General features: G+C 46.6%; 1 protein-coding gene across 1 annotated transcript in view; it reads right to left on the reverse strand.

Annotated features, from left to right (window-relative positions):
- The window catches only part of LOC115466166 (H-2 class II histocompatibility antigen, E-S beta chain-like), a 37,078-nt gene that overhangs the window by 9,982 nt on the left and 11,185 nt on the right, over window positions 1-15,911 (reverse strand). The window contains exon 3 of the mRNA XM_030197251.1: window positions 10,233-10,511. Coding sequence (XP_030053111.1) covers window positions 10,233-10,511 — 279 coding nt within the window. The remainder of the gene's footprint in view (window positions 1-10,232; window positions 10,512-15,911) is intronic.

Consider the following 15,911-nt stretch of genomic DNA (forward strand, 5'->3'; position numbering starts at 1 on the left):
TGGGTGATATTAAATGTTTGTCACTTAATGTCAGAGGTTTGAATATACTTAGGAAGCGACAGCTACTATTCCGCGAATTAGAGCGATTGGGGGTGGACATAGGACTGATACAGGAGACTCACTTAAAACCAAGATATGAATATTTATGTAAACATAAGAGATTCCCCATTATCCACTTTGCCTCCAACACTGACAATACAAAAAGTAGAGGTGTCTTATTAGCATTTGGGGGCGGTAAACCCTGGGAGATCAAGAAAGTAACAGAAGATAAAGGAGGGAGGTATCTGTTAGTAGTTTTTGCACTGGCAGGACGCCTCTACACAATGGTGAATGTTTATGGCCCTAACACCAGGCATGGAGTCTTCTTTACAGAACTAGACCAATTACTGACCAGACATATAGAGGGGTCATTGATAATAGGTGGGGACTTTAATCTTACGTTGAACCCGCGTCTAGATAATACAACTCGCAACACAAATTATGCTAAACACAATAGGAAACAATTCCATGAGTTTGTGACACGCTGGCAACTTATAGACTATTGGCGTAGGGACAATCCCACTCAGCGGGCTTATACATATTTTTCTACAGTACACCAGTCTTCCTCCAGAATTGATATGTGACTAGGGGACACCTCCATGCTGGGGGCAGTGGGGGAACATGCCATCCTTCCCCGCACTTGGTCAGATCATGCCCCAGAGCTGGTTCAATTCAAAGGATTAAGTCTCAATAGAATGCGGTGGCAGTGGCGTCTGGATGACGCCTTGTTAATGGATCCAGCCAATGTAACTCAGATAGAACAGTATATTAAGGAATACATTCAATTCAATGATAATGAGGAGGTATCTCCAACAGTGCTATGGGAGGGCCTCAAAGCAGTGATACGAGGTCAATTGATAGCTTTGAAGTCTAGGAGGTGGAGGGAGAGAAGTGCTAAAGAAGTTGCTCTCCGCCACAAATTAACACACACTGAGAAGCTACTCCAAGAGGAGAAGGCCCAGAATCCCTCGGCACTCAGAGGGCAGGTCCACGAACTTCGCACTCAGCTTCACGAGCTAGAGTTAGCAGACATAGCAGAAAAACTACAGACAGTGCGTCAGGTACACTTTGAGTTTGGCAATAAACCTAGTAGACTCTTAGCTCATAAATTAGCGCAGCATAATAGTAGGAACATAATAGGTGGACTTAAAGATGAAAGGGGAATAGTGCACTCAGATTCAGACTTCCTTAAATCAGCTTTTAGAGAATATTATAAAACTTTATATAATATTGAAGGAGGCAGTAGTGATGAGGAGATAGCGACCCATTTAAGGGATATGGACCTCCCGAGACTCCCTGAAGTGGCTGACCAAAAATTGGGGGAACCAATCACACTGGAGGAGGTAGAGCAGACGATCAAGGGCATGGCCTTGAATAAAGCCCCAGGGCCCGATGGGTTTACAAATACATTTTATAAAGTCTTTGGAGGGTTGCTAGCTCCTTTTTTGCCAAGAGTTTTTAACTCATTGGATGAGACTACAGGACTGCCACCTACTTGGAACCTGGCCACAATCACGGTTCTGCTCAAGCCGGGCAAGGACCCTCAGCAGTGTGGCTCTTACAGACCTATCTCATTGCTGGGAGTAGACTATAAGATCTTTTCAAAGATTATGGCTACTAGGCTACAAATCTTCCTCCCACAGTTAATACATGAAGACCAAGCAGGCTTTGTCCATGAACGCCAGACATTTGACAATATACGGAGAACACTGCAAGTAATTCAAGGGGCTCAGATACTCCAATCACCACTCTGTATATTGTCTCTGGACGCAGAGAAGGCATTTGATCGGGTCCATTGGCCATTCCTCCTTGCAGTGTTGGAAAGGGCGGGCATCGGTGGGCGATACGTGGAATGGCTACGTCTTATTTATAAGACCCCAACTGCAGCAGTGAGAGTTAATGGGACACTGACTCAGCCCTTTTTTTCACACAGAGGAACACGGCAGGGTTGCGCATTGTCGCCTCTGCTGTTTGCTCTGGTGATGGAACCTTTAGCAGCCAGAATCAGAGCAAACCCGAGAATTAAGGGCCTTAGAGGGGGAGGCATTGAGACCAAGATACTCCTCTTTGCAGATGACATCCTGCTCACCCTAAAAGATCCTTTGTCAGCATTCCCAGCCCTGGGAGAAGAAATTCACACATATGGGTCACTATCGGGTTTTAAGGTTAACTTCAACAAATCTGAGGCACTAGATATAAATTTATCTCATACTACATTAGAAACCCTGAGAAAACAATTTCCTTATAGATGGGCTAAAAGGTATATTAGGTATCTGGGAGTTAATATAACTCGACAGGTGGAAGATTTATTTGAATATAACTTCCCTCCTAAAACACGAGAACTGTTTACAGAGCTAGAACGGTGGGAAGGTTTAACATTATCCTGGATGGGTAGAATTAATGCTATTAAGATGATAGTTCTCCCGAAGCTGTTGTACCTATTCATGGCTTTACCGATTGAAATACCAGATGCCTTCTTTCGAGGTCTACAAGCAGAGTATTCTCATTTATTTGGAAGAAAAGGCCACCAAGGATAAACCGGGAGACGATGTACCAATTCCGAGACAGGGGAGGTATGGGGGTCCCCTCACTTCAGGGATACTATTGTGCGGCCCATTTGCGAATCTTAGCGATCTGGCTCCAGAAATCGGAGAAAATCTGGGTGGATATAGAACAGAGCTGGCTGGAACCATACCCACTTAGGGCCATACCATGGCTACCAAAACATACATTGAGAGAATTAATAAAAAGAAGTCCAAACATTATTCAATGGCCACTGGCAACCTGGTATAAGATTAGAGACCAATTTTTCCCGGAGCGCACCTATTTTAGGCATACATACCTTAGATTTGCCCCCCAATTCGGCACAGGAAGCCCAGATACCGTGTACAAAGAATGGGAAGACATGGGATTGTGCGAATTGGGGCAAATGAGCGAAGAAGGTACGCTCCCTTCATTTTCAGAACTCTGTGGGGAGCATGGGCTGTCCCCGCTACAGGCATTCCATTACTACCAAGTACAGGATTTCATTAAACACACAGCAGGGGAGGAACTTGAACTTACTGAGACACGATTGGAGAAGGGAATGACAAGTGGTGGAGGTAGAGGGGGTATCTCTAGGATATATAAGGCTCTTCTATCCCGGCAATACCCAGTAGAATATTATACGCATAAATGGGAACTAGCAATGGGGACTACATATGATCCTAGACAATGGGCGAGAGCTTTTTATGTTTAAATCTTTTTTTTATTGATAACAACAAAACTTGTACATTTTACACTGAAAGTAGGTAAATCCAAATATCAACGTGATATCTCAAGTCAGTTTGTTAGGGTTTTAGCTTTATCCCCCTTCCCATCCCCTCTCCCCACCCCCTTCCCCCCTCAAGTTATGCACACCCCCAACTTCATACAATGCTACCATCCATAGGATATACTGTTCAGGGTATTGATCATAGGAATACTCTTCATTATGAGACATTAGATTAAAGGCAAGATCTGCCGCACAGGGTCTTGTTTCTTATAACCCTTCATCTTACTTCTCCGTCTCTTACATGAACCATACAGCTTTATTTCCAACATCAGCACCCATAAAACTAAAACATTTCCCTATAGTCAGTTGTCGGTGGTATTTGTCTCAGAAATATCCCCCATCCTCTTCCCTCCCTCTCCACCCTTCCCCCCCCCCCCCCAGCACTTCTCCCTTCCTCACCATTCGCTCTATCTCCACTGTCATCTCCATTCACTCCAACTCATTCAACACCTGACTTCTAACTCTGGGCGCTACTACATTCAAATATGCTGTCCAAATTTTTATGAAATGTTTCCTCCTTTTGGGGGTGAAACGAGCACCTCTGGCCTCCCACAGCATAAGCGCATGCAATTTGTTCCTCCAATACCAGTAGGAGGGCGGTATGTCCATTAACCAATGATTCAATATGCATTTCTTCCCCAGAATGCAAGACTTACTCAGGAATAGCTTCTCTTCTTTTGTTCCCCGTGTCCACACTTTTGGCGAGCTAAACATGACTCGCTCGAAAGTGAGCTGTATTCTACACCCCAAGATCCTTGATACAAACCGGGCGAGAGCTGTCCAGAAACCCCGAATTCGCTGACACTGCCATAATCCATGTGCCAAAGAAGGCATGCCCACTCCACACTTCCGGCATCTCTCAGCTTCCACTATCCCTGCATGCCATGCTTGCTTGCCCGAGAAGTATGCTCTATGTATTGTTCTAAAGTGACATTCTTGTAGTTCTGCACTATGCACTACTCCTGTCATCCCTTTTAGTGCTGTCATCACCTTCTCTATAGCAAAAGAACTTCCCAGCTCTTGCTCCCATCTCCCCACTATCTCTTTGACATCTTTGGGGGGTTTTAAATCCCTCAGCGCCTTGTGAAACCAGGAGATTGATGTCTGTTCTACTTCATCCCCTTTCAGGAACTCCCGAACCTTCTTCCCAAACTCCAATGTGAGTGCAGACCTGGGTAAGCTTCTGAAATAGTGTTCCAGTTGTAAATAGGCCAATCTCGCCAGTGGACCTCCCGCACACCTCCTTTCAAATTCCCCATAGGGCAGTAGCGACCCATCCATCTGAAGAAAACTCTCCAGTAGTGTCACTCCCTGTCGCTCCATGTCTTTAAAAATTCGGTTCTCTCTACCCGCCTGGAAATCTACATTCCCCACTAACGTTAGCATCACACTAGCCTCTGGGTCCTGCCCCCAGATGCCCAACAACAACCTCCAGGCGTAACGTAGAGGTTGTAATAGTACACTATCTTGGAAAGGAGTTGGTATCTTCACTTTCCTAGTGTGTAATAAGCAATTTAAAGACCATGGTCGAAACAAAGCCTGTTCCCATCCTATATCAGTGTAGGTTGTCAAATGCAAGACCCAATCTCGCAAGTGTCTGGCCATACAAGCCCAGTTATATTCTTTTAAATCAGGCATGCCCAACCCACCCTCACGCTGTGACCCAAACACATATTTCCACTTCATTTTCGATTTTTTTCCCCGCCCAGCAGAACCATGCTATGTGTCTCTGCAGAGTTTTCAAATCTCTGACCAACAGCCTGATAGGCAAGATCTGCAACATGTACAGCCATTTCGGGAATATGACCATGCGATATAGATGAATTCTACCTAGAAAAGACAGCGGCAGAGAAACCCAAGCTGTCAGTTGTATTTTAGTTTCCCCAATTAAACGAGGGATATTAATTCTATATAGTTGTGCCGGGTCCATTGACAGTTGCACTCCCAAATACTTAAATTCCGTGTGTGCTTGGCGGATCTGTGACCGACTCCATATCTCTGGGTCTACCCCGTCACTGACTAGGGCTTCTGATTTCTCTAGATTCAATTTGAAGCCCGCAAAGTCCCCGTATTCCTTCATACTTTCCAACAACCGAGTCAACGATTTCTGAGGATCCGTTATTAGTGCCAGTAAATCATCTGCAAATGCTGCAGTTTTAAATTCCTGATCCAGGATCCGAACGCCTTTAATTTCTACGTTGTTGTTAATTTCCCGTAATAGCGGATCCAGTGTCAATACAAATAGTAGCGGCGAGAGCGGGCATCCCTGCCGGGTGCCCCTTCCTATATCAAACCAGTCGGAGAATAACCCATTGACACTAATTCGCGCCTTAGGATTTGTATATAACGTCTTTACAGCTTTTCCAAAAAAGCCTTTTATGCCATAGGCTTTTAAGGTCTCAAACATAAAGCCCCAGTCCACTCTGTCAAAGGCCTTTTCGGCGTCAAAGCTTATTAACATGGCTTGCAAACCTTCATCCCTCACTCGTTCCAGTGCCCCAAGTATTCGTCTCAGATTCCTAACCACTTTTCGACCTTGCACGAAACCCACCTGCGATTCTTCCAGCAATGTCGGCAAAAACCGGGCCAGTCTATTCGCCAGAATCTTAGCTAAAAACTTCGTCTCCGAGTTCAGCAAAGATATAGGTCTGTAAGATTCCGGTAAGTGTGCCTGCTTATGTGGCTTCAGTATTACCGTAATATTAGCCTTATTCATATGTTCAGGCATCTGCCCCCTCCTGACCACCTCATTGAATACCTCCGCTAGTTGTCGTCCAATTCCAGGCCTAAGTGATTTATAAAATTCGTTACTGAGGCCATCCGGCCCAGGTGCCTTCCCCAGGGAGCTCTGCTGTACTACCCAATCTACTTCATCCTCTGTTATTCCTGCATTTAAGATCTTTAATTCTGCAGCTTCCAACTGTGGTAGATCCACACTGCCAAGATATGCTGCGCTCGGAGTTACCACCTCTGATTGCAGTTTATACAGTTGTTCATAAAAATGTCTAAAGATCTCAGCTATCGCCTTATCCGTGTGTTTCAGCTCTTTTTGGCTATTAGCTAGTGAAAGCACTTTTCTGGACCCCACCTGCCTTTTCAATAGTCTAGCCAGAAATTTCCCCCCTTTATTAGCAAATTTATACAATTGATATTTGTAATACATTGCGGATTTTTGCGCTGTCTGTTGCAGCAGTTCATTTAAAGTTTGCTGTGCCTCTAATAACCGGGCTCGCGCTTCTGGTGTGTGTGTATGGCCATATTCTCTCCTTAAGGTTGTTACCCTCTTCTCCCATCTCAGTATTTCTCTCTTCCGCACCTTCCTTTGGAAACTATTATATGCTATTGTCTCACCTCGGAGAACCGCTTTTGCGGCTTCCCAAAAGAGCACCGGATCACTCCTGTGGGCCTCATTTTCCCCTTGATATTGTTCCCATCTAGCCTTTAATTGTAACTGAAATTGCCTATCTCGATAGAGGTATGTCGGGAAACGCCAAGAAAAGGTTCTCTGCGCATTATTATCCAGTCGCATCTCCATCAATACCCAGGCATGATCAGAGACAACTATTGGTCCAATCGCCGCCCCTTGTACTTGTGTTAACAATTCCCTTGCAATCCATAGATAATCAATACGGGACAGTGTGGAGTGAGCTCTGGACAGGTGCGTGTAGTCTTTTTCCAACGGGTGCAGGGTTCTCCAGACATCTATCACATCCAACGCCTCCTCTAGCAATCCCAACCCCCTCTGGCCCCTGGACAGCTCCCTCTCCGTCGGCCTAGACCTGTCTAGTTGCGGGTCTCTGACCTCATTAAAATCGCCACCCATCACCACAAGATTTTCCCCCATGTCTTGCACTCTGCGCAAAAGCGTCTTATAAAACACCTTCTCATAAGTATTGGGTGCATATATATTACATAACAGCATTGATTGTCTCTCTATCTCAAGGGCCACCAGGACATACCGCCCTCTAGTATCCTTTACAATTTTCCGTGTTTTCACATGCAGCCCCTTACGAATCAGTATTATCACTCCTCCCTTCCCTCCTACTGCCGGGGAATCTATGATCTCTCCCACCCACCATCTCTTTAGCTTCTCATGCTCTATGTGTGTCAGATGCGTTTCTTGCAGGAGAGCTATTGTCGTTTTCTGGTCATTCAGGACCTTCAAGATTTTTTGCCTTTTTATTGGAGAGTGAATGCCCCCCACATTCCAGGTCACTATCTTTAAGTTTGTCATCCCTGCTTACTGATGTGTGACTCCATTCCTGCCTTCCACTTTATATACACCCCGGAGATGTCCCAGCCTCCACCTCCCGGGTACAGTTCTTTGTCCGCATGTCGCCCACCATTATTGTCAGACATCCACATCTCTCTTTCATACATCTCATGCATCCACTTTCGCCCCTCTTTATTAACCCTTCTATGGCCTACCCCTCGAACCCTAGTCCTCCCTCCCATCTTCCCCTTAGTCCCTTCCCCCCCACTCCCCCCCCCAAATACTTTACCCCCAACATGCCCGAAGGCAAGTGAGCTTCCGTGTCCCCAGGATTAGGACACTTTCTTATTGTTCTGAGGGCTATGACCCTCTGATGTCCTTGTCCAGTGAAAAGTCTGCGCTCATCTGCAACCAGAAATTCTTTTGGCTCGCAACGACGAGCCAACATCAACATGTGTGTCATTCAACTCAAAGTCTCCTCCATATTTCTGCCAGCTTTAACCCCCACCACTCTGTCGCCCTTTCGTCTTGATCTGCAATTCAGTGTGCACTTCACCCATTATTCTCTCCAGGTGCTCCGCCGTCTTCTCCTTTCAGTTTACCCACGAATTCTTTAGCCTCCCTCACTGTGTCAAAGAAGACTGCTTGACCATTATTTATCACCTTCAGTCTTGCTGGGTACAGGAGACTAAACTTATATTTAAGATCAAATAAAGCTGTGCAGATGGGGGCAAAGTCCCTTCTGGCTGCAGATACCTTCTGTGAGTAGTCTTGGAAACATAAAATTTTCTTTCCCTGGTAATCCAGCTTCTTTCCTGCTCTCAGGCTCTGCAGAATCTCCATCTTGTGAGCATAGTTCAGGATCTTTAATATGGTCACCCGTGGTCTCTCCGTGTTGTCACGTCGGGGTCCCAGCCGGTGTGCCCGTTCAATTCTCAGCTTTCCTTCAAGACCTGGCTGTTCCAATGCTCCTGGCAGCCATTTTTCAAGAAAAGCACCCAGATTTTTTTCACCAGCACTCTCTGGGAGTCCCACCAGTCTCAAGTTGTTCCTCCTTGAGCGGTTCTCAAGATCCTCCAACCTCGACTCTAGCTCTCCCAATCTACGGGTCATTTTCGGGTGCTCCTCTGCTACTTTCCGGATCTCCTCCTCTGCCTGCCCCACTCGCTGCTGTACCTCGTGCAGCTCAGTCATCAGCGTGGCTTGCCTCTCGTCCATGCCATCCAGCTTATCTATGATCAACTGCATTTTATGATCGATCGTCTGCTCCACTGCCGCCTTTACTTCTTCAGTGATCTCCGCGGCCCAAAGTGAGCTAGGCGAGGGCGAATCTGGCGCTCCTTTGTCCGCCATTTTGTTTTTTCCGGGGCGCGTTCGGTCTTTAGGTTCTTTCCGCCCTAATTTCGTCGCCATGGCTCCCGATTCTCGACTTTTGACTCTCGCCTGTGCAGGACGCCTTCCCGCTTCCAGATTAACGCTTTATTTTCGTTTAGGACGCTGATTACGAGTGCGGCTCACTTCGTGTCCCGGAGTAGCTTCACCTTCCGCCTCTCTACTCCATTCCCCCACCCTGGGCGAGAGCTTTTAAATCCTTGCTTAGAGTGTCGGTATCCAGCGCATTGGTAGAAAATGGACATAAGATGATATATAGCTGGTACCACACCCCTAGCAGATTGGCTAAGATGTTTAGGACAAGCTCTGCACAGTGCTGGCGGGCATTTGGAAATGAAGGTGATATGCATCACATATGGTGGTCGTGCGAACATGCAAGCCGGTACTGGGGACGTATTGTGGATTTTGTATGCTCAGTGACTGCTGTGAAATATCAGATGAAACTGGAATACTGTCTCCTACACTTTAGACCACAGGAGGTTCAACAATACATACATCAGTTCGCTACCCAGGTGTTTGTAGCGGGTAAGCTGGTATTAGCGGCATCATGGAAAAAACCCCACCTGCCAGACATTTCAGTAGTGCTGGAAAAATTGAACTATATTCAACTGATGTCTAAACTCACTGCATTGAGCAAGGGGCATTTGGCCCAACCCCAGAGGATATGGGATCTGTATACTACTTGGTCAGCATCCTTTAAGAACGCATAACGCCAAGCGAGTTGCCCGGGGAGTGGGGGTGGGGGGAGGAGGGAGTGTGAGGGGAGGGGGTGCAGTTTCAAAAGCAGACACTGGGTTTATACCTGTATTATGTGCCATTTACAAGTTTATTTACCAAGTGTTGGAAATATGATCGAATTTTGTTTGTATAAGGTTATGAAAAATACATAAATAAAAAGTTTAAAAAAAAAAAAAAAGAAGATGTGCTGGTAGCAGGATGTACAGGATCCCCCATGCAAAGTTTGCTAGTTATGGCCAGCAGGTTTGTTTTTCCAAAAAATCAAAATATCATTGTCTGCATCATTCAAACATAAATAACAGTCCAGTTCATTAACAGGCTTCAAAGTAGAAAATAACATGGGCTCTGTCCCCATCCCTGCCCCATTCCTGTGGGATCTGTCCCCGTCCCCACCCCCATGGGATGTCTCCGTCCCCATCCCCGCGGTTACTGCGGTTCCCCGTCCCTGTGTCATTCTCTAGCTGGAAGCCTCACCTTTAACCCCCTTTCTCGTTTCTCCTGTAGGTGTATTAATGAAAAGAGCAGAGAGTCTCTTACCCCAGTTCACCTGGAGGGGCTCCGAAAGGCTGCTGTGCTCCACCTCGCAGGTATAGGTCTCCCCCCGCTGCAGCTCCATCTCCAGGATCACCAGAATCTGGAAGGTCCAGTCCCCGTTCTGTAAGAGCTCAGTGGATACCACACTGCTCTCCTCCACGTGGTTTCGCAGCCACTTCACCTTGATTCCGGAAGGGTAGAAACCAGTCACGTAACAGGCCAGCTTGCGCTGCATATGGGACGCCTCAGTTTTCATGGGCGATACTTTCACTATGGGTTTTACTGCAAGAGAAAAATGGTGCATTAGAAACCGACTCTGGGGAGGGGAGGAGGCCACCTGCCCCCACCTTTTCTTTAGGGGATAAAAGCTACATTAGGGAGAAGCTGGATTATGGAACAATGGAAACCTTGTTTGGATCAAGGTATAGATTACCTGCAGGGGTGCAAATCAGCTGAGCACCCCAAGACACGGAAGTCGATACTGGGCTACACTTTTCTCCCTTTACTAATATCTGACTATAAATGTATTTATTTTAAAAATTCATATCTCATACTATCCCACAATTCTAGGCGGGTTACAGTAAACAATACAGCCAGTAGAGTTTTATTCATTAACTAGTAAAAAAGGCCCGTTTCTGACACAAATGAAACGGGCGCTAGCAAGGTTTTCCTTGGAGTGTGTATGTTTGGGAGAGTGTATGTGAGAGTGACTGTTTGAGAGTCAGAGTGAAAGTGTGAGTGTGTGAGAGAGAGAGTGAGTCTGGGTGTGAGTGTGTTTGTGAGAGAGTGTGTGTGAGAATGAGTGTGCAAGTGTGTATGTGAGACACAGTGTGAGAGAGAGTGTGTGTGTGTGGGCAAGAGAGAGAGTGTGTGTGAGACACAGATTCTCTGTGAGAGTGAGTGTATGAGACCAAGCGAGTGTGTGAGTGACTGTGTGGCACATAGAGAGTGAATGTGATACTGTGTGAGACAGAGTGTGTGAGAGTGAGAGTCAGAAAGACATTGTATATGAGAGAGAGTGTGAGCCGTGCCCTCCCAATCCATGGCCATCTGTCCCCTGCCCCCTCCATTCATCCTTTTCCAGCAATTCCCCTCTGTCCCTGAGCCCTGCCGTCCCAATCCATGGCCATCCATGTTTGTCTGTCACCTGCCCCCTCCATTCATCCCTATCCAGCATTTCCCCTCTCTGCCTGAGGTCTGCCCTGCAATCCATATCCATCCATGCCCATCTGTCCCCTCCATTCATCCCTATCCAGCAATTCCCCTCTCCCTGAGTCCTGCCCTTCCAATCCATGCCCATCCATGCTCCTCTGTCACCTGGCCCCTCCATTTTTCCCTATCCAGCATTTCCCCTCTCTGCCTGAGGCCTGCTCTGCAATCCATATCCATCCATGCCCATCTGTCCCCTCCATTCATCCCTATCCAGCAATTCCCCTCTCCCTGAGTCCTGCCCTTCCAATCCATGCCCATCCATGCTCATCTGTCACCTGGCCCCTCCATTTTTCCCTATCCAGCAATTGCCCTCTCTCCCTGAGGCCTGTCCTGCAATCCATATCCATCCATGCCCATCTGTCCCCTCTATTCATCCCTATCCAGCAATTTCCCTCTCTCCCTGAGTCCTGCCCTCCCAATCCATGCCCATCCATGCTCCTCTGTCCCCTGCCCCCTCCATTCATCAATTTCCAGTAATTCCCCTCTCTCCCTGTGCCCTGCCCTCCCAATCCATGCCCATCCATGCTCCTCTGTCCCCTGCCGCCTCCATTCATCCTTTTCCAGCAAGTCCCCTCTCGCCCTTCCATGACCCCCCCCCTCGCATCCATGCTCCTCTCTCTCCCATGTCCCAGCCTGGCCCGCCCTCTTCTCCCCCCCCCACTTCGCATCCATGCCCCCCCCCCTTCGCATCCATGCCCCCCCCCCTTCGCATCCATGCATCCCTTTTTTTTTTTTTATTCTTTTTAACTTTACCTCCGTGGCGGTTCGTGCAGCGAAGCGTCAGGGAAGGAGGCGGCGCTCCCGACGTCTAGCTTTCCCTTCGCTGTGTTCCGCCTTCAAAACAAGGCGGAACACAGCGAAGGGAAAGCTAGACGTCGGGAGCGCCGCCTCCTTCCCTGACGATTCGCTTCCGGATTTGTTTGGTTTGAGGCGAGGGCGGGGCTCGCTGCTTTGAAGGCTTCACACCACGAATCCACGAACCCTTCAGCCTGGGAGTGACGTCAGATGGCTTCATGGCTTCACGGCTTCATGGCTTCACAGAACGTTGTCCTCAGAACGTTGAGGGTGCGTTTTATTATATTAGATTATTAGACTAATGAATATATTTCTTGGAATGTGTCGAATACGTTGTCACCTCTTCCAGGAGGAAGGCAGAGGGGACATTTGGGCTCTAATGTATCATAGGATGGGGTAACATTTAGGCTCTCTCAACTCTTCCAGGAACAGATTGCCAGTCACAATTACTGCGTGCACTCATAGTAACCTAGAAAATGACGGCAGATAAAGACCTGAACAGTTCATCCAGTCTGCCCAAGATACACTCGTTTACGTGGTATGTGATACTTTATATGTATATCTGAGTTTGATTTGTCCCTGCTTTTCTCAGGGCACAGACTGTAGAAGTCTGCCCAGCACTCTTCTTGTACTAAGTTCTGAAGATTCTGGAATCCTAAAGAGTTACAAGATTCCGGAATCCCAATTACCAGCAACATTCCATGTAGAACCCCAAAGAGTAACATAGTAAATGATGGCAGATAAAGACCTTTACGGTCCATGTCCATCAAGATAAGATAAACTCATTTTACAAGGTATGTGATACTTTATATGTATACCCGAGTTTGATTTGTCTTTGCCATTCTCAGGGCACAGACTGTAGAAGTCTGCCCAGCACTGTTCTTGTACTAAAAGTTCTGAAGCTAACGTTGAAGCCCCTTAAAATTTACACTCCAGCCCACCTATATCTATTCAGTCACGATCAGGGCATAGACTGTAGAAGTCTGCCCAGCACTGTTCTTGAACTTTCCATATCTATTCAGTTACGATCAAGGGGGTAGACCATAGAAGTCTGTCCAGAAAACATTTGCACATAGTAATGTTGTATGCAACCAACCCTAGAATCCCACTGACCTCTTAACAAAGTGATGATACTAATAAACTTCCAAAATTATTTCTTTTTTTTTTTTTTTTACCATGGAATCGCTGCTAAAGCACTTTGCTCTATAGACTGTCGATCAGTTTCAGAGCCATTTACAGAGGCCATTTACAGGGGTAAATAACTTGTCTGTCTGAAAACTGCTCCTTCCTTACTACAGGTTAAAGTTTACCTGGTGTTGCACATGTGCTAAAGCACATTTACACAGGATCGGAAAATAATGCAAGTGGACAGTATTTTCAAATCTACATACATTATTTCCTCTACAAAATCTACCCGCACAATCCACTGGTGCAAAAGTAGCTTCAAAAGGAAATGCCAGTAGTTTGGACATAAGGACAGCACTAGGCAGATTTCTATGGTTTGTGTCCCAAAAACGGCAAGGAAAGATCAGGGTCAAGTATAGGTATAGTTTAATCATGAACTGATAACGAGTGACTGTTGGGCAGACTGAATGGACCGTTTAGGTCTTTACCTTGTTATCATCTACTATTTTACTATGTGCAGACTTCCTCTTTACAACTTGGGAAAGTCCACAGGTAAAATGGATCTGTGGACTGGTATCACCAAGCATACGTTCAAAAAAGTGCTCCAGTGGTCGCTGTGAGTTTATTTGGCTATGAGGAAATAAGTGTGGGACACATCACATTTCTCCCCCACGCTGGTTCAAATCCCACTGCTACTCCTTGTGATCTTGGGCAAATCATTTAACCCTCCATTGCCCCAGTTACTAACTTACTGGCCAATGCTGAGAACTCAGACACTATCTGAAACGGCGCCAAACCAATACTGTGGGAGCAGCACCGAAAAATAGTTCCCCAATGCTCCACCGTAAAAAGATGCAAATGATATGCGCGCTGTTTGATGAAAAGCAAGGGAAAGGAACGTAACTGGTGCACGTGCACAAGAGTTTCACAGTAAGCTCTTGTGCACATGTGCCTAGCAAACCCAGAAGCAAAGCACACATCGGTGCTGTTCTTCTGTGCCTTTATATGTAAGCGTTTCAAAACTTTTTTTTCACCTGAAAAGCTTATATTTAAGTGCAGAAAATGGGCACCAATGTGTGCTTTCACTTTCGGGTTTGCTCCGACTCACACATATTCATCTTTCACTACCAGTGCTTAGGGGCTTGCATGGGCTTCCTTCTGCTTCCAAATTAAATAAAAACCGGCAGATTTTTAAAATCAGGGGAAATCCTCTCTTCAAATACCCCAATGCCAGCTCTGAACTACTGCTAGGTTTCCACTAGTAAGGGCAGCCTTGGTTTGTGTGCTGTTCTCTGAGCATTGGGACGGAAGAGGAAATGACCTCATTAACATACACAAGCACAGTTGGAAGAGACCGGGCCCGACGAGCCGCATTCACGCTGCGGGGGGAAGGGGGCGCGGGAGGGACAGGGCAGCAGGCACCGGTGAGAGCAGCTGCAGAGTGCAGACAAAGCACTATGGCACCAGCGGCATTAGTAGCCGCAATGCAGTCAGCGATGAGCTGCTAAACTACCCTGTCAGAGTAGGTCCTCCCAGCTCCCGCAGACTAACTCCACTACTGAATTAATACTCCCTGAGTGATCCGGACCCGAGCACTGCAAGAAAACAAATTAGGCAGGTAGGACTTAACGCTCCAGGCTTGTGCAGCTGAACTAAAAAGCTGTGCAGCTTAACCGGTGCCTAGAAGATCGGCACCAATTGGTGGATTAGACAAACTGGGTGGGCCTAAGCCAAGATTGGGTGGGCCGAGCCCACCCATAGCTACGCCCCCGACACTGTGAATCCCCTGGGGCCAGGGAAACACCTACTGTACCTGACTTTGAGTTATTATGAAAAACTCTGTATGCAGATAGCATCCCCTCCCCTGACACCAAGCTGTGTCTTCCCTGACCTGGAGGAGAGAGGATAACCCTCAAAAGCTTCTCACAGACATATGCAGTTAGTCCAGCGGGTCTCACCTACAGCTTTGTCTGCTGATCCCCCATTTCCACATATCCAATACAGCTTAAAAACGGAATAAATCTAAACCTTCCTTCCTCTGCAGATCTCTGCCTGCATTACAAGTCTTATTCTTGCATTTTCATTAGTCCAGGGAAATTTACAGATAATCCAGTCCATAACTTTAAACAGATTCTTTCAAGAATCTTACACGGTATTTTGAAAGAGGAGGAACAATCATTTTATTACATTTATTCTAGCGGTCACAGGAGGTGGGCAGGTTATCATTATTCAAGCTGCCCTATGCTTTCACAGACATTGGGAAAAACAAAGAAAATAAGTTATTCAGGGGCTTATCTACTAAGGGGTCCTTTTACCAAACAGTGGTAAAAGGTAGCCCATGGTGGTGTCAGTGTTATGGGTATAACAAAAGAGAGGGAACAAAGTACAAACTAAAGTCCAAACAAAAAAACAGCACCACGGGCCTTTAAAATGGAACAAAGTTCTTTAATGAATGAGCCTTGACCCGACACGGGCCGTGTTTCGGTGACTAGCACCTGCGTCAGGGGTCACAGTGATGACGTGGAAAACTTGGGGAATAACTTGAATATT

The sequence above is a fragment of the Microcaecilia unicolor genome, chromosome 3 (assembly GCF_901765095.1).
Source record: "Microcaecilia unicolor chromosome 3, aMicUni1.1, whole genome shotgun sequence".
In the NCBI taxonomy this organism is placed as follows: Eukaryota; Metazoa; Chordata; class Amphibia; order Gymnophiona; family Siphonopidae; genus Microcaecilia; species Microcaecilia unicolor.